Source organism: Centrocercus urophasianus, unplaced genomic scaffold (assembly GCF_019232065.1).
Source record: "Centrocercus urophasianus isolate 14NV4802_14NV808 unplaced genomic scaffold, USGS_Curo_1.0 seq_24, whole genome shotgun sequence".
In the NCBI taxonomy this organism is placed as follows: Eukaryota; Metazoa; Chordata; class Aves; order Galliformes; family Phasianidae; genus Centrocercus; species Centrocercus urophasianus.
Genome location: NW_024884800.1, coordinates 11,980,376 through 11,999,667, shown reverse-complemented (window position 1 = coordinate 11,999,667; position 19,292 = coordinate 11,980,376). Strand labels below are relative to the sequence as shown.

The window sequence follows — 19,292 nt, the reverse complement described above, 5'->3', positions numbered from 1 at the left end:
GGAGTTTTCTTAGTTACCAAAAAGTACACAAGTAAATTAACAAAACTTACAGTTCAAATGAACAACAGCAAAAAGACTCCTTGAGTTCCACAGAAGAACTTTGGTGTCTTGAAATCAATAGCACTAGAGAGACCAACAGACAGCAGGGTTTGTAAAGGTGCCAGGGAAGAGACATCACACTGACCTTCTCTTCAATGTATGGTTAACCTGGGTTATAATTTGAGTGCTACCAGAAAAACTATCCCAATTGTTGAGCTGTATTTAATGCAAAATGTGTACGTCTCAAACAGTATGAGATGCTACTCAAACACACACAACACATTAACTGCTTGCACAACAATCCTGTAAAGCAATCCAGTTATGCTTTACAGGCTCAATATTCAACCGTTGTTTGAGGAACAAATCCTTCCTCACCAGGCTGTTTCACATTTAGCCTCATTGCTACACTTTGGCTTGCTCCTGTAGTTGTAAGGAAGCACAGAATCCATCCATAGCCTTTGAATTATAAACTAGATGATAGAGGAACTTGAAGAACACATGCGTCTATTTTAAATATGTTTATAAAATTTAAAATATATTTACACATATTTTCACATGGGTTGTTTTTCTGATGGATTGGTATCCTGATCCAGTTCCCATTTCAGCCACACATAGAGCTGCAGGCAGAGCTAAGGAGTGGCATGCTGCATTGCAGGAGCAAGGTGCAACTAGGAGCCAATCACACAGCAAAGGCTTTGTGTCATCAAGCCACAGCCTTATTTACAGCGTGGACGCTTTTGCCTGGACTGGGAAATAAATTATTTTGAATTCTTTATATTTATGGTAGCTCAGCAGCAGAGACCTGTATCCTCTGTGGTCTGTTAAGCAACTGTGACTCAGTGATCCCTTTATTGCAAAGCCAAACCAAAATTCCAGCACACTTATACAATAAACTTTCACCATATCTTAATTATACGTGGGCACGTTGTCCACTCAGAAAAACAGGTCATCGGACATGATAAACATCTCCAGTGTGTGCTAACCAGACAGAGATTCCTAATTTTAAAGGCTTGCATCCAGCTGAAATTTCCTTGGGGTTTGTCTTTTCCATACTCCAAGTTCACCCACACGTTTCCTGTCCTCACCAACCGAATTGCAGGCTGAATGAATGAGACTGGTTCTGTGCTAAGGTTTAAACTTCTCTGCCCCAGAGTGCTTCACAGAGCATGGCCTAAGCCTTTATCTGCTTAGATGCAAGCCAATGTTCAATATAAATGAATTCTGGCTTAATGGGCACAGACTCTGATGTGATGCTGGCTCACAGTGCGGACACAGCCTGATGCCTCTACATGGAGCTCTGGCGCTCCTGAGTGAGCTGGCAAGGCAATGCAATTCCAGCAGTTACACAGCTCCAGCCTGCTGCTGACCACCGTTCCTTTCCCAAAACCAAACTTTCACAAAGTCTCAAACTAGTGAGATACTCCAGAATCATAGAATCCTTTGAGTTGGAAGGGTGCCTCAAAGTCATCTGGTCCAACTCCTCTGCAGTGAGCAGGGACACCCACAGCTCCATCAGGTGCTCAGAGCCCTGTGCAGCCTGGCCTTGAGTGTCTCAGGGATCAGAGCACCACCACCTCTCTGAACAACCTGCTCCACTGCCTCACCACCCTCACTGTAGAAACAATCCAAGCCTTTGTTTCAGCCCAGGATACAACCGGCCCTCTGGGCTGCAGGGGCACATTGCTGGCCAGGTGTGCTTTGGATCCACTGGATTTCCTACTATTATCTCAGTAAACAGAAGAAAATGCCTTACTGTATTTTTCATTTTTGGTGAGTCTTTTACAATCTCACCTCTGCAAAAAGAAAATCCTCTCACATGGTAATGCTGCTCAGCCCCTCACTGAAACACCACAAGAAAAGACAATGGATTTACTGAGTTACAAAATGAAAAAGATAACAAATTTAACACGGAATTAGGAAACGGAGCCCACTAAGTCCATATTTAAAATTAAGAGCCATCTTCTTCCTCTGGACCAGTACTGAACAGGCTGCACGGCAGGGCGTGGGACTGGGTGGGCTTCAACTCCCTTCCAAACCTTCTATTACTCTGTGATTTCATGATTACTCAGACAGTTTTGCCTAAATGCCACAAAACTCTGGCCCCTACAGAAACAGAGATGCGTTCAGGGCCCTGAAAGCGCTCACATTTTTATTCAGGTTTACTTAGCTGTGGGGCATGCCGGAACGATTGAACGGAGACCGGCGTGCACCGCTTCCACCTGCGCTGCCCATTGCGTTTGTTCATGTACAAAGGTTTCCTCGCTAATAAAACCTCCAGTAAGGCGACAGTTTGGTGTTCTTTACCGGCTGAGTACCTGTGGAAGTAGCTCTCTTGCTGCGTTACTGCACTGCCCTCTGCTACGCACTACGCCGCTCCCAGGGCCGCGCACCTGTCCGCCTCAGGGCGGGGGGAGCCACCGCCGCCCGCCGAGGTGAGGCGGGAAAGCGGCGCGGAGAGCGGGCGGCGGGGGCAGGGCTGTGGGCGGCCCGGCCCGGCCCGGCAGGAGGAGGGCAGCGCAGCGGAGGGAGGGAAGGGCCGCGCCGGGCCGCACCGCGCCGGGCGGGAGCACCTGGGCGGGCTGGGCTGCCTCCTCCTCGCGTACGTTTCGACTTTCTTCCCCGCCCGGAAACTTGGTTCGGTAGCCGCGCCGGCCGCCGTCGCAGGCCGAGTCGGCGCCGGCTGCCCTCTCCTCTTCCCGCCCTGTCCCCTCTCCTCCAGGTGAGCGGCGGACGGGCGCGGGGTTGGGTCTGGCGGGGGTCCGGGCCGGCGGGGGCGGTGTTTCCCGGGGACGCGGCGGCCGCGAGGGGCTGAGGGAGGGCGCTGCGGCCGGGGCTCCCGCGCGCGGTGCGGGGACGGCGCCCGCCACGAGGAGCCCTCGCTGGGCCCGGCCGTGCTGGGCGGCGCTGGGAGCGGCCCCCGGTCCGGCTGTGCGAGGAAGAAGTGCGCTGGCGGGGCCCGGTGCGAAGGGAGGCTGCGGGGCTGCGTTCCTTCGAGCGATGCGCTAAGTCGGCACGTTCCTGATGCTGCGCTGGTAAGTAATGCAGAAAAGTCTAACAAATAGCAATGGTGATAAAGGGCAAAGGAGAGCAACGTGACGGCGTGGACGTTTTGGAAATGCCTTGGAGGTAATAAATACATGAAGTGCTGCAGATGAGGTAATGCTTTGGAAGGGTTTTGGGAGGCTCGCTGTGTGAGGGGTACGGTAGGACTGGAATGCTTTTATTTCAGCTGATGATACCAAGTTTTTCATGAGGATTTTCAGACTGAGTGTCAAAACAAGGGGCAGTGCTAGGGTGCTCCATAGAATCGTTTGAGTTGGAAGGGAGCCTTGAAGGTCATCTAGTCCAGCTTTCTGCAATGAGCAGGGACACCTACAGCTCCATCAGGTGCTAAGAGCCCCGTCCGGCCTCACCTTGGCTGTCTCCAGGGATGGGGCTCTGTGAAACTTGCTCCAGTGCCTTGCTGCTCTTATTGTAGAAAACAGCTTCTTTTATTTTGAAACCATTTCCCTATGTCCTGTCACAGCAGACCCTGCTAAAGAATGTCTTCTTTTCTATAGCCCCCCCCAGATACTGAAAGGCTACTCTCAGGTGTCCTTGGGTTCCCTTCTCATCTCCAGGCTGCACAGCCCAGCTCATGCTGGGTTATGTCTGCCCAGCATCCCCATCCCTCTGCCATTCCCCTCACTCAGCTTCAGGCAGCAGAGCAGTGCCAGTGGGAAGATGGCACAGGATGATTGTCCCTGTGGGTGTACTGGGGGCTATCTGCTGGGCCTGGAAGCACTCTGTCATCCCATCTGCTAGTTTGTGGTCCCACTTAGCACTTGGGATGCAAAATGAGTGCTTTTCTGTTGCTACCAAACCTTCAAATGAGTAATGCTGTAATTTCATTTTCTGATCCTATTTTACAGCTAAGGACCAGAACTGAGTAAAGGCTCCTCAGGAAACGCTATTCCAGCCCAAGGCAGATAGAAGTGTTGTGAGAGGTCTCTGCTGTGTCAACTGTATGTTGGTGCAGGGTGACGGCACACAAGTCAGCCCAGGGAGATTCATGTCACTGTCACAAGGCCCCAGAGGTGTCTAGTCCAGTCCTTTGGCTTCTGGAGACTCCGGAGGAGCCCTGGGTTTGAGTAGTACAATGCGGTGTACAGGACAGTAGTTACCCTGTAGCAGTAGTGCCAGCTGTGTGCTGTGCCTCTAAGGGACAGCGCTGACGTTTGTCCTTGGTGCTTGAAGGCCAGAGTTCTTTGGCAGTTCTCCAATAAAAGAAAGCAGATTGTGCACATGGCTCCTCCAAAACAAAACTTTTGAGTTGCAAGCTGAAACTTCTAATGCTTGAACTGTTACAATACAGCTAAGCAGATGTAGAATGTCTGCTGCTGGAAGGGGATGTCAGTGTTCACGTTTATTGCCTTCTCCAATGAAGTCTGCTGCCTAAAGAAGTTCATGAAGTCACAACAGCACTAATGCTCATGTAGAGGAAAAACAAAGGGGTTCTTTGGCTGAGGATGGAGCAAGGAAATACCAGATCAGCCTTTTGTGGAGTTAGCTGTTGGAATACAGCTCTGCTGGAAAACCTTACCTCCCTCACTGTGTATGCAAGCATGATGCATATGTAACTCATTTAAATAACGGAGATTCACTGGCATAAAACCTTAGTGAAATGGAATGGAGAGAGGGACCACTGGTTGCAGCAAAGAGGAAGTTTCTCTGTTGAAAAACAGGCTTCTTTTGAAGTTTCTTACCAAAAGAATGAGGAAAGTGAGAGCCCAGTAACAAATCCTCCAGTAACTCCAACCTCCTGTGTGAGGAATGAGAGCTGTAAAAGGTGAAAGAAACAGTTCCAGAAGGAATCCAGTGGCTCAATGACCTTCTGCTCTAGAAAACCTTGAGGGTTAGAGATGCCTGATGGAACAAGTTGAGGATTGTTCTGCATAACATGAGTGCCAGCTGAATGGAGATCCCAGTAACGTCAGTTAGCACTTGTAATTAATGGTTTCATAAGCAATGATAGTTCTGTACTTCCCAAAGCATAGTGACTGATGAATTTACCTGTTCATGAAATTGTAGAGTCCTAGGCATAATGGTAGGTGACCAGAATAAAGTACCTGTTGCTCACGAGGCATCCCCTGCTGTACTTTTAACTCTTCAGTGTGCATTGCCATATCTTTCTTTTTTTTTTTTTTTAAATTCTCATTTAAAGCAAAGCAGAGGTAAAAAATCTGCTGAAATTGCGATACCAACTTCATTTAGAAAATTGAGCTGCATCATCTCATTCCAACTGTATTTCTTGCAAGAGTGGTTGCAGCTGTTGTCTGATGGGCTGGAGTATGTTTTGCTGATACGTTACAAACCCCTCTTGTTTGGCTTTTCCTTCTCAGCTTACTTTAGTGGTGCTGCTCATACAGTTGTTAGGAATCATGTTTGACAGTCTCTCACCGGTTTATATGGCCTGATTTATAGCACGCAAAGTAGGCTGAAACTTGCCTTGGAAGTTTCTTGAATGAATTGAGTTTTAAACCTTTCGATACTTTGGATGAGAAATTGTCCACGAGCCAGTATGCTGTGCACCATTGGAAGTGTCTGACGGGGATTTAGATGACCACAAGTAGTGGGAATTACTGCACTGCTCCAGGAAAAAACTGCAGGCTGAAAGGAGGGAAATGCAGTCAAGCTGGAGGAATTTGGAGAGACAATCAGCAGCTTGCACATGGGGTTGGTTTTATGTATAGGGCTGCTCCAGAGGGTCTTGTGCAGCAGACTTTTTTGATGACTATACTGTTCCTTATTTGGAATTGTCTGTGGAAGGGAAGTACTGGAATGGACTTGTTTAAAAAAAAAAAAAAAAGTGTTGTCTACCATTGTCTGCTCTTTGCCTGGGCCTTAAATTGTGCAAGCTTTGCAAACAGCTGCAGCAGGCTTTCTCATTAAGAGCTGACCACGTGGCAGATAGGATGGGTTGAGTTGGAAAGTAACCTTCTTCTTTGAGAACTTTTGCTCGGCTCTGCCATCGTTCCTTTTGTGATTGGTGGAAGTCGAGTACCTCTTGATCAGCCCTATTTGTAAAGTCCTCATACTTACTAACCTCCGCCCCAGGCTAATAAATAACAGATACGTTCTTCTCATCTAATAAGCCCTTCTACAGTCTATAAATAGAAGGGGAAAAAGAAAAAAGTCAGCCACCAACCACTGCGTTGGGTCTGTGTGATATCCTTTGTTAAACGATCTCGTTTGAAGTGGACAAGAACTGCTGTGTGATTATTTCAAGTAGGATGCATAAAAGTAAATAATGGTCTTCTGGGCCTTTTTGTATTTATGACTTAGGAAAAGAGTTCTCCTGTGAGGTTAGCACCTGGCTGAGCAGGGGAGGCTGTGCCCCATTCCTGCCCAGTGCTCCACCTGAGGTCGTGCTGGGTGGCTGCCTGCTAATGAAGAAGGGATGGCTGCTTTCCTTGTGGGTAGTGGGAGGACTTTGGTCAGCAGGGCTGTTCCAGCTCTTGCAACTGCTGAGAAGGCCACGCCAATTTTTTTTACATTATTTTTAGAGCAATGGAACATAGATAACGATTTACTCATACTGTAAATATGTACCTTAAAAAGTTAAGATAACAATGGTTCTTAAAGACCTATTTCTGGTACCAGCTTACAGGCAGCTTAGAATCAGGTTAAGACTTGAAAAGAAAAAAGTCTCTTTCTGGTTTATTCCCCCCCAAGCTGTGAGGGGTGTTTGTTTTAAGTCTGAAGGCAACTAGATATACCAAGAGAAATTATATGGTGAGAATGCATCTTAAATTACACGTGCAACCATGCTTAAGCTTGTGAACCCATAAGACAGAAATCCTAAGAAATAGAATGTGTGCTTAAAGTGAGCCATAATGTTGTTCTTTAAGTCTTTAGGAGAATGTAGTCCTTAATGGAAAGAGGCTTTATTTTTTTTCCCCACTTTCCTGTAGTGCTTTTGTGCCGTATGCGGGGAAGGCTGTTGGGGTACTGGTTGCATCCTGCCTGCCCGTGGGCTGGCGGGAGTTTAAACTGCTTTCAAACCTCCCTGTACACCCTGAGGAACTGCAGTGAGATCTTGTGGTCTGGGGAATTAGTTAGCTTTTTTTTTTTTTTTTTTTTTTTTTTTTTTAGATGAAGATAACTTGTTTTCTTTCCCCTTTAGCATGATCTGATGGGATGTAAAGGGAGCTACAAACTTAATTATCTTTTAATTCAGCTTTTTAGTCAGTTGGAACATGCTTGGGCTAGATGGTACTTTGCACTCCTTTTGATGAAATGCCCTGTTACCTTGTGAAGGGAAGTCTGCGCTGTTGTGTGCTGGGCAGGGTGAAACGCCCTGCTGGTATCAAGGGATGCTTTCATTGACTGTGTCATACTTCTAAGTGTACTGTAAAAAAAAAAATAAATAAAAACCAACCCAACACAAAAGCGCTGGTGTAACTGAGACCCAAATTTGCCTTGGTGCAGGTAGCTAAAAGTTCTGTTCTTTTATCCTGCAATAAAGCCCTAATCAGATGTTTCCAATGGTAACAACTGCAAGTGTGACAGAGGATGAATGCTTTGCTTTCTCGCAAGACAGATGAGGCCTAGAACTACAGAAATGCTGTATGTCTACCCAGGGCAATCTCACTCCTCACGCTGTTTATGATCATATATGCTAATGGCTGTCCTAGTAAGGATATTTAAACACTGACTTAAAAAGCATGCAGTTATATAATGCACAGTCTGCTTCTTCCCTTATGGACTTTATCATAGAAAACATCCACTCCTTTTCTGACCTGCATTCTATGACACCCAGACACAAGTAGACAGTAACGTACAGCATGCTGTCAGGCGACTGCAGGAGCAGTAGCTATCAGGGTTGGCTGCTTACCGAGGCTTGTACCTGAGACAAGCTTCTGCATGTTACGTACTTATTTCATATTCTGTAAACCCTGGTGCTGTTTTCTTTCCATAAACAAGGACGTGTCAGGTAGACACAATGGTGTGTGATGGCATAGGGGTGCCTGTGTTTGTATGACGTAGGATCTTTACCTCTTGTCCTCAGAACCCAGCTCTTAGGAAAGTGTGTGTTGCACCAGATATTTAGATGAACCTAAATCTCAACATCAAATCTTCGCCTTTGATTTGGCTTGTGGCTTTTTGCTTCAAGTGCAGGGGAGGTTTTGGTTATTGCAGGTTAGGTCCCTTATCCTTAAATCATAGTAATGGATTCCCCCTTTCTTAGTGGAAAACCTTATTCACAAATGTCTAACTGATCTTTAGGGATGGAGTTGCAGGTAGTTGCCCAATTCAAAGCGTAGGTGAGATGGGGGTGGAGGTGGGGGTATTTAACTTCCTAGAGAGAGATTATTAAATGCAGTAAGAAAAACGAAGCATACAAAGAAAATATGAGCATGCTGCCGGCAATGAAGATCTCACAGAAGTCTGTGTGTTGTATTCTGCAAAGAAGCAAATTGATTGAACTGGTAAAACAGAACAATCTGCATAAGCTTTATGTTCCTGTGCTTATAAAGCAGGCAGCTTGCATGTTTGTGGGGAAGAAAGGGTGTGGAAAGGAGGATGGATGCAGCGGAAGCATTTAGCAAAGGTGAGAAAGCATCAGAAATGTAAATAAAACAGCTTCTTCTGCAGCATTTATCTTCACGTCCGTGGGTTGGCATTGAAGTTATCCATTTTTCAGAGCAGCGTGTTAAAATAGTAATTGTTCAGTCTCCTTGGAGGAACAGTGCAGGTGGAAAGCACTTTATACCTCTGTTTAATTCCTCATTAAAAACAGAGGAGAGGGGAAATTTGCAGGTGCTTATTACCCAGGTGTTATTAACTGAATAACACCAGAATCTCCTGCTCTGTACAAAGGATTGTTGGGATCACACTGTGTTGTCCTGCTGCTCTAGAGCCAGCTGGGTTCCTGGTGAGATGGTTACAGTTCTGTGGCCTTGCTGTGGCACTGCTAATTGAGTTAAGAAACAAATGTATGGTATTGAAAGAAGTGGAGCAGAGGAATTTTTGTGTAGCTTTCTCATAAAATCAAGTACATGTTTGCAATTCGCGCTATTCATTTCTAGCAAGATTTTAAAAATCAGTAATACAAATCAAAAAACTTCTCTTTATATTTTCCAATATTACTGAAACCACCTGAAAATGAAAACCCGTGTGCCGTACTGAGAGCTGATGCTGCAGCAGCTGCTCAGGAGAAAATTCCTTGGGACAGGCTCACTGACATCAAGCAGACCCTGGAGCACATCCCTCCGAATCGGGTTTTCTAGACCAGCATGTATTTTGTAGTCTAATGTGACAGCGATTCTGTTCCAGGAAAATGCAGTTGAGAAAACAGATGCTTGCCCAGAAATTCAAGTGAGTTAAATACCAAGTTGTCCAATAAGCGCAAAAATGCAAGGCTTCAGAATAAAACTTGTTTTCAGGTTTATGGTTAAGGAATGAGCAGAAATGATGGGGACAATGGGAGCTTTTAAACTGGCAGTCTGTTGAGATGGAGTGCGGCAAAGCAGCCTGGATGTGCAGCTCCTCAATTGAAGCATTCAGGTAAGTGCTGTGCAGTTCCTCTCCAAGTGCCTCATTAGGAACTCTTGGCTTGAAGGCAAGGTTAATCACTGAAGGGGTTACTTCTTGTACAGCCAGACAAACCTCTTGTTTACAGAAGCCTTGGCTTCATACTTTTACTTTCAGTGGCCTAATCTTCAGCAGTATCAGAAAGTAAAAAGGAAAGGCAGTAGGGCTCTGTGTTATCACCTGTAAAGTATTCTGGTGTTTCGTACTATGCCTTCTGGAAAAAGCAGCCTGCTTAAGTATTGCCTACGAAGATCTGGTGGTTCAACACTATTTTCTGGTGACTAATATAAACTAAGGATGGCTTGTTCATAGTTGTGAAAGACTGTAGCAGCAGTTGGAAGTGTTTGGGCAGGATGCTGGTGTCATGGAAAACCTGCTGCTTTTCATGCTCGTGAAATCCTCCTTCAAGTGGAGCTGAGATTCAGCTAAAGAAAAACAAGCCCAACAGTTACAGAACACTTTGCAACCTCTTTCTCTCTCACTTAGGGGGGAAAAAAATATATATATTCCTATTTAGAGAAGCGCAAGGCTTGTGAGCCAGTTGAAAACTGAAGAAAGTTTTGCAGTTTTTGGGGTCCGTTTTTCTTATGGCTTATTGTTAGAGCACTGGGTTTGCTATGTTAGGATCCATCATGAATTTGCTGCCTTGTTTTATGTGATTAAACTGCTTTTGGTTGGTGCCCTCCTGGTGTGTGCCCTCAGTTGTCTTAATCCAGGATGTGCTGCCTTTGTTTTGTCCACCCCTCGAAATTAATTGTGTTGCCTTTACGTGGAATGTTGTATTTCCAGTCTCCCAGGGGAATGCAGTCATAAATATAATAGCTGGTGCAATTATCACAGACAGCTGTCACACGGCTGTGTACGTGGGGATGCGCCCTGTCGTCCCAAAGCTAGCTCTTATAGCCGGGCTGTTGGTAACGCCTGCAGCATCAACATGTGTTAACATAGAACACCTTTGTGTTTTCAGCATGCCTTCCATGCCACAAATGTATTTTTTTAATATTAAGAACTAGATTTTTTTAATGGTTAAGTTTTTAGCGGAGATGTTCCTCTTGTCATCCTGATCTGTGAGGAGGAACCTTTACGCTTCTGCCGCGTCCTCGCCTTGCTGTCTGTAGGCTGACTGCATCCTTCTTTGGCAATGAGAAATGTGCTCCTCGGGGCCACTCAGAGAGGGGGTGGAATAGCATTTTTGGTTCACAGGTTTGGGTTGGTATTCTTTCCTTGGATTTTCCTGTGTGATGGCTGTAAGTTGCTTACAGTCAGATTCAGAGTCGCATAAGAGTATTACATTCCTGCATGTAGTAGCTCTGGGTCTGTAGTTGAGCATCTTGTGATGTGAGCTCAGTCTGTCAATGGGAATGGCAGTGAAGTCATACCCCAAGGAGGTGGCACTGGGGTGTTGGTGACTGAAAGCAACCTGTATCAAGGCTGCAGCTGTGTGAGCAGGCAGGCTGGGACAGAATTGTGTCTGTGCCCCACAGTAAAGTAGGGAAGAGAGAAGTTCCTTACAGAGTGAGAGTGGTGCCTAGCAGTGCTGAGAGCTGAAATGTTGAGGTTGGCAGCAGGGATGTTGCTTTTCAGTGGTGCTCGACCCAACTTTCTTCTTCAGTTATTTTAGTACAGGTGGAGGCAAAACAGTGGAAAGCTTTCCTGGAGTACTTGCTCGCTCTGAAACAACTTTCTAAGCAGCCACAGAAGCAGCCTGTCAGTTCTGCTCTGAGTTGGGGTGCTCTGGAGGCCAGCCCTGAGCCAGGCGCTGACTGGGGGCTCCCAATGCTTGGAGGCGGAGGGGCTGTGCCCACAGAGTGAGAACAGGAGGCCGGAGCTGCTGCTGCCAGGAGCAAGCTTGCTTTGGTGGGGGAAAAGATCAGACAACCTGATAAGTCTTCCTTCAAAAAAATTCTGTTCTTTGAGTCGAGGTTACAGCACAAGGAATCCTGCTTTTTTAAAAAAATCCACCACCACTGCTTTTGTTCTTCTTATGCAGTGAAGATAAAGGTGAGCCCAAAGAAATCTTTTTTCTCGCCCACACAGGGTAAGAAACAAGAGGACTGTGCAGGTTTATTTTCTTCAGTTCTTTGTCACGTATGAGAGGGCTGTGTTACTCCTGGGGTCACTCAGACTCAGATGTTTTTGTTGTGTTTTTAAAACAGCATTACATGAGCACTATATACACGTGTCAGGCTTTGACATTTTCATAAACAACAAAAAGCAGCACGAGAATGGCAGGGGTTGCTGGGGTGCTGCGGCCTTCAGAGGCCAGAATGTGCAGCAGAAACTGCAACAGATGGAGTGGGTTTTCAGCTTCACTAAACAGCTGCAGCCCTGGGAGCTGGCTGCAGGACATGAGCTGGGCTCCACCTGAGCAGCCGGCAGCTGTGCCTGTTGTGTTCAAACACTGCATTTTCTAGACACCTAAGGTCTGTCTTGTTGCACAGTAGTCATCTTTGCTGAATAAGATGTTAGCAATTTTCCTCATGATGAACATCTGCTTTCTGGCTGAATCACTGAGCAGGCGGCAGGCTTGTTTGAGCCTGCTGCCCTCCCAAAGCTGCTGGTTGCCTCTGCCTCGCCGAAGGCTGTATGGGATGGGTTTGCTTCGTGGCTGAGGTGCCAGGCCCTGGTTCCCTGGTGGCTGCAGGAGGGTCCTTCTCATGGAAGGGATGGTGGGATAAAAGGAAAAGGTTCTTTGGCACTTTGGAATGAACCTTCACACCTGGCTTTCGAGGGTCTGGGCTTGCAAGAACAAAACGGAGAAGAAAAATGCAGTAAGGTTGTGGTGATGCTTTTATCTTCCACAAGTTTTGAAGTGACTCATAAATGAGATCATCACACATAACTTTAGGCACAGAAGGCAGAGTGTGAATTTGGTAAATAATGTGGTGCCCCCTTCCCCCCCATTAAGAAGTTGTTTATCAGCAAAATTACCATAGAGTTTGTTTTCACTGAGACAGGAGAGCTGTTTAATCACTTGCCAAAATCTTATGCAAATACTACAACCCGAAGCACAAGTATTTTGTGTTGGTAGGTGTTAGCCTTGGAAGCTTCCTTAACTGATCTGAACGGATTGATCAGCATTGGTAGGTGATTGATGCTGAAATGTTTTCTTTTCTCGTGCGGGATGCCTTCAGATCAAATGCGAGCTTTCAGTCAGAAAAACAGCAGAGGTGTCTGAGTCTGGTTCAGACAGGTCAGTAGCAAAGATCAGTGGCATTTCTGGAAGGGCAGAGCACATCTGCTCCTATTTGTGGGTAAGAGCTAAGGAGTGAGTGCACGAAAAGAGCAGGGGCTGTATGCCCCGTGTAAGCCCCTTCCTGCAGGGGAAGAAGCTTTCTGGTGCTGCAGCAGAGCAGCTTGGTGCTCGCTTCCCTCCTACAGCTGCCACCACCTCTGCAGCTACGTAAAAATTTGCCCGGGAAGTCACTTGATTCTGCCAGTGATATATTATCCCTTTAATTAAATAGATGACTTATGCTTGACAATTAGTTGAGGTGGAATGATGTATGCTTTTTATTAGAAACCCATGACTAATTTTTTCTGGCTGTTCTTGCTATCTTATTGTTCTTGCCTACCCTCCTGCAGTGTCGCTGCTGCGTGCCAGCCGTGTCCTCCAGGCACTGGTGCAGACCGGTGTTTGCTCTTGCTCAGGCTATTACCTGTTCCAGACAAAGCAACTATTTTCAAATGTTTTCCATGTTGTCACTGTTGTGCTTTTATTTTTAAACTGGGATTTTTAAAGTGGTCTTAAAAAAACCCGGTCGTGTGACTTCATCTAGTACCACATCCCCAGGTTAGGAGTAATCCTTCCTGCAGCAGTGTCTCTGCATGTGATCTGCAGCAAACTCAGGTGAATGTTGTATTTAATTACAGTGGGCAAGACTCAAAAGGGGTGTGACTGGAGACACTGTTACTAACGTCAGTACAGCAGCAGCTGCAAAGAGCTCAGTTTGTCCCTTACCTCCCGACCTGTAAGAAGGTGAAGCTCAAGCCTTTTTCTTACAGTACAGCCATCTATGACATGTGCTGTACTTATGGCTTTTCCCTCCCTTAGAAAACTTGAGCCTTTTCATAGAAAATATGTTTCCGTGGATAAATTTAGGCATGGATGAGAAGGGAACAATGCATTCTTTGTTAACACTAATGTTTTGTGGTGGGAGTGAGCTTAAGAGGAAGGAAATGTGGCTCAGATTTTTTTTTTTTGTTTCTTTTGAAATTTCTTCCTCTTCTTCTTCCTCATCCTCAGACCACTCTCCCAAAAAAAGACCAAAAATCCGGACAAGTAGAAATCCTCAAACTGATCTTTCACCATACATGTCTTATAAATGGATAATATTCAGTATCCTTGGAAAGCTCTAGAGAAAAATGGTCCATGTGAAAATTATTCTCTCAAGAACGTGCAGTGTTTGTTTCAGCTCTTCCAATTTGTACACTTAGTGGGGTTTTACACACCCTGTGTCACTGTGGCATGTAAAGTAATTTCGGCTTCAGTTCATCCACTTAAAGATTTTGCTTAATTGTGTGCTTTTGATCTCTCATCCTTGGGTTGATCATTCACAGGATCTCTCTGGAAGGAAGAACTCTTAAGGGGTTGGTAGGGTTGAGAATGCCAGGGGAAACTTAAGGTGGGAATGCAATTTAATTTTTAATTGGCTACATTGTGAGCTGGCACTTAGCTGGGAATTACTCTTTCTCTTCTTTTCAGCAGAGGACTCTGTCAGACAGCTGCTGCCGGACACATTTCCTTCCTGCTGCCCTGGGAGTGCACTTCCTGGCCACCATGGCTGATCCCACAGCAGAAGAGCAGGCACACCACGGTGCTGAGCTGTGCTGTGAATGCGGTCAGTTCCACCTCTTGCCGGACAATCATCTCTACAACTTCCAGAATGAAGTGGATGATGAACTCATTTGCCACATCTGCCTTCAGCCTCTGCTCCAGCCTATGGACACCCCCTGTGGGCATACGTACTGTTTCAAGTGCCTTGAAAACTTCATGCAGGAGTATAACTTCTGTCCTATGGATCGGAAGAAGCTCTCTCTCCAGCAGTGCCACAAGTCCAGCCTTCTAGTCCGAAACCTGTTGGATAAGCTGGTTGTCATCTGTCCATTCAAGGCAGAGTGTCAGCAGACAATGCAGCGGTGTGAACTAGAAGCTCACCTGCAGAACAGGTGCTTTCCCATTTACCTTGCGTTATCGCGCTGCGTGTAGTGCCATCTGTCTCTTGTGCTTCTGAGCAGAAAGCTTTTAGATTGGGACAAAATGGGACAGCAGAGGTGACGTGACAGCAGGTGAGGCCAGAAAGGTGGGTGTGTGAAGACAGCATAATTGTGAGCTAGGGAAGTGAGCTCCCATGTGCTGCAGGGCAAAGGTTGAAATCTCTCCTTGCCTTCTTCAGGCAAGTTGTCTGTGGACACAACCACTCAAATGTATATAAATCGTGTGCCCTGATCTGGGGAGTCTGTCTCTTCGTAAACAATTCCAAAGATGTATATTCCTTCTTTCACTTGTGTGGAAAAGAAAGACAGACACTAAGTCAATACTCTGGAGGCAAGGGATCGTGCAGTGTTACCAGTTTAATTGGTCCAATTAAGATGTGCAATATATGTCTTTGATCCAAATAGTGTAAGTCCCTCCAAGCTGTGCATTATGCAGTTGTTGAATCACCTACTTGTAATTCCATTATCCTCTCTCATTCTTCTGCTGAGAAAACGAAGCACATGAAATATGTGTTTTTCCCTTTGTGTAGAGGAAGAGCTTTTTTTTTGCCTTGCACTTCAGCAGAGATGTGTTTAGGTACTTCCGTTGTTGGCTAAGCTGGTAGCAGGCAAAGTTCTGAAGTGCCAGTGACAGAGGTCTCAGCGTGGTATGGAATGACATCTGTTCCTAGTTAATGATTGCAGGAAAGGGAGCTAAGTGCAGGCAGAAGCAGGCCTTCGTTGGTGAGGTGTACTTTTCTCAGTTGGTATTGAGAAGCGCAGCTTGTTTCCCTTCAGCTGTGTTGTAGCTTTTTGAGTCAGAGCCATGTGTTATAAATAGGTCACCCAGCACTTGGGATACTCTCACAGTTCCAGCCAAGCTCATACCCTTGCTGTTTAGCCTGTCTTTGTTACCACAAGCTGAGAGCTCCTGTTGAGTTGGGGCAGTGGTGGAAGATGCCCTGAGAAGGCTTACAGCGTCCTTGAACTGACTCTGTACTGTTTTCTCATTGCCATCAGGACTGAATGCTGGTGCTGCAGAAAGGACTGCCCACGTAGCTGTGGTGCTGCATGGGCACGGCCAGAGTGGGGCTGAGTACAGAGCTGAGGGGTCAGAACCTTCCTCTGAGCTTCTTAAGTCTGCCTTGGTACCAGTAAACTTCTATCACTTGCTAATCCCTCTGATGCAGGAGTTACACTTCAGAGAGGGAGGCATCCTTCAATGTTGATGACACTGACCTGACTGGAAACTATATCCTTCCCATACAGTTCTGAGCGTCTCCAGTGGGGATGGAGTATTCTAAAAATCACGACTTTGGGTTGTGAGCATTTTAAGTTTGAAAAGTGGAAAAAAGGAGGAAAAAAAAAAATTACACTGGGGTTTGGGTGCTTTTTTTTTTTTTTTTAACTGTGAGATTAAATTATAGTAGGATACCTAAGGGAATAAGTAGCATCTAGCAGCTTGTTTCTTGGGGGATTCTGTTGCCCTTAGCAAAATTCATTTATTTCTCCACGTCTTAAGAGGGCTGTGCCCAAGTGAGTCAGCTAGCTTCTGCCTTTTAGGATAACTTCTAGGGTCATTTTGTTGGCTCCAAGCGAAAGATGACCAGGGATACACCGGATAATACCTGGGTAAGGCTTGTTTATCCAGAATGTAAATAGAGTTTAATTTGAAAAGTGACTCTGGTAATCACCCAGTTCTACTCATGTCTCTGAAAGTGACGCTTTTGCATTCATCACTCTCCTTAACTGCTACTTTTCTGTAAGTGCTTTTGATAAAAGACCTTGTTTTTCCTCGCTCATTTTTGCTGAGATAGCTACGGTGTAACTGCATACAGAGCACATTTTTTGAATGCAGAGTTACTCCTGGAACCTCCAGGTGGGGAGTGGTCAGTGGGAGTGAAGCTTCTGTGAATTGCTCCCATTCATCTTCAGCACGGATTGGAGGCCAGGAGCTGCCCGAGGGTCAGGCCGCGTTCAGGGGAAAGAGAATCAAGCTCTGCTCACTGCTCTCCCATGTTACCAGCTCGTTAAAAACAAAGCTTGATTCAGAGCTGAGCTTGAAATTCGAGTCACTTCCTTTGCATAAAGTTACAGTTCATCATCAGCTCTAAAAGCACAGAGCTAAGTGTTTGCTTATGTTTTAAAAGAGGTATTGTCTTCACTGAGAGTTTGCCATGTAAATATTTAGCAAGTGTAAGTCCTCTTCCCATTCCATTTTCCTTTTAAAAGTATTGAGCTTAATAATTTTGAAAGTAAGAGAGTAGGTAGTCCGCTCTTCTACTTACGAAAGAAGAAGCTGAAAGTAGAATGAGAGCAACTTCAAGCATCTGTGATACAAGCTCAGCAGCTGCTGAGGTCCTGAACGTCCTTTGCCTGCTTTCCTCACTCAGAGCCTACGTGTGCTGCGTCAGCCACTTACGGTCACTGACAATCTCTCTCCAGGTGTCCTGGTTTCAAGAAATACAAATGTGAACTACAGCGGAAAAGGAACCCTGTTTCCAAAGGGAAGGAAGAGCCCCTCACCAAGGTGGAGACAAGTGCGCCCAGGGATCCAGAGGTGCCCAGGGATCCAGAGGGACCCAGTGGAGGATCCCCGCTTGCAGCAGAAAGCTCCGCAGCTGCTGTGGTGTCACTAGGGACCGCAGAGCCTGGACTGGTTAACCCAGCTTTTGAGGAGACTGAAGAAGGTGAGAGTTTGATAAACAGATGTAATTATGTAATTACCTTTTATAAGATAAAAATGAGGTAATTATTTCAGACGCTTCTCCAGTATTGTTAGATATCCTCTCTTTCCTCATCTTGTTCTTGAGGAGGGGGAAGATACATTCATCAGATGTGCGTTGCATGTGGGAAGATCTGCTCAGAAGCACAGAACTGCTGGCACAAAACAACTCTGAGATCTCAGGCTGCAGTGAACGTTGTATTTACAGTTTTCTTTGCAGAAATTAATGCAGTTTCTCTCAATGGGAACGTGCAGCACTAAAAGCACTTACAGAAGCCAAATAATTATTAATTAGGAAATGCTCCAACTTCTTAATCTTGTTCAGAAAGTTAAATATACAGTTGATTTCCTGGAGTGGTCAGCAGCTCTCTAATGCTACAGAGCAAGTGTGTTTTTATAGCCTAGCCTGGTTTTGGATTAGTAGTTACTTATGAAACCCTTGCAGATAAAAGTAACCATCTGCACTGCAGCCTAGAACCTCTCGTGTCAATCCCTGCCAGAAGGAAGGAGTGTGGAAATCTCAGTGCCTTCTTTGAGAGTCTCTCGGTTTCCAGATGTGCAGAGACTGGAGCTGGGTACTCCTCTGTGATGTGCCATTGCACAGCTCAGCTTAGTTCTCACTTGGCTTTTACTCTGAGTACACTTGGAGCAGATCTTGCATCTTTTGTATGAGACCTGCAGTTCACCTTTGCAGTCAGGCTCCTTGGCTTCATTAGAGTGCTGGGCTTGCCTAAATGCTGCAGTGCTGGTAGCTTTAAAATGACTTGCTAACAACTACTTTCATCTTCAAAGTGTCTGAGAAGCATTGCTTAGGCTTCAGGAGGCTGTGAAATAGGTAAACATTACTTCTGTGTTATAGGAGAGATGGAAGAAGAAGAGGAAAGGAAATTAGAGGAGGGAAGTTGTAGTGAACTGCCTGTGGTAGAATCACCTCATGACAGACCAGTAATTATAGTGTGGCAGTTCCCTTCTCTAATGAGTGCATGTGTGCTTCCAGGAGTCCAGCTGTCACAGCAGAAAACTAAATGTCTAAGTGAAACACACTGAATGAATACCCTGTAGTAAAACACGAGAAATAGCAGTGAGAGAGTTTAAAATTTGCCACAAGTTAGGGCAAGATGTTCTGGAGAAACTACAGAAATAAGGCCTTTATAGCTTTCAGTTTGACCGAGCTTTTTCTCTTGACAGCTGTTTTCCTTTCCCTCTAGATGCTACTTTAACAGTGTTAAAAATCTTGTGGGTCTAGTGGGGGAAGATTCCATTTATGTGTTGGTTTTTTTCTCTTTGATTTCCACCACCAGATGTTCCTCAGAGAGCTAGCCCTGTGGCTGAAACGAGCACAATTGAAATTCACAGAGAAGATCCAGAGGAAGAGCTTGGGATGAGAATAGTGGGGGGTAAGGACACGCCACTAGGAAACATTGTTGTTCAGGAGGTCTTGCGGGATTCTGTCATTGCTGCAGATGGAAGAATAGCACCTGGGGACCATATTCTTGAGGTATGCAACCCTCCTGTGTCATTGCTTGTCTTAACTAAAGGGATAAACAGGCAAAGTCGCCTAGAAGAACTGGGAAATCTCTACAGAGAAGGCTTTTTTTTTTTTTTTTTTTTTTTAAAGCACTGATCAGACATGTCTGTCAATAGCATCATCTGTCTCCTGGAATTGAGAAGTAGATTTGAGGACCCTTCTGATCCCTCCAGATTTTTGAATTCATACCATTTTGTGTGAAGCGAAAAGATCTTTATGTGATAAACT

The 19,292-nt window shown here is 45.6% G+C and overlaps 1 protein-coding gene across 2 annotated transcripts in view; it reads left to right on the top strand.

Moving 5' to 3' along the window:
• Positions 1-2,622: 2,622 nt before the first annotated feature.
• Positions 2,623-19,292, top strand: part of LOC122163821 (ligand of Numb protein X 2-like) — a 29,456-nt gene continuing 12,786 nt past the window's right edge. The window contains exons 1-4 of one of the 2 annotated variants that reach the window (XM_042825331.1): positions 2,623-2,758; positions 14,324-14,784; positions 17,257-17,501; positions 18,838-19,034. In XM_042825331.1, the coding sequence (XP_042681265.1) occupies positions 14,396-14,784; positions 17,257-17,501; positions 18,838-19,034 (831 nt within the window). In that variant the 5' untranslated portion in view covers positions 2,623-2,758; positions 14,324-14,395. Of the gene's footprint in view, positions 2,759-14,320; positions 14,785-17,256; positions 17,502-18,837; positions 19,035-19,292 lie in introns of both variants that reach the window. The other variant, XM_042825330.1, reaches the window with a different exon arrangement.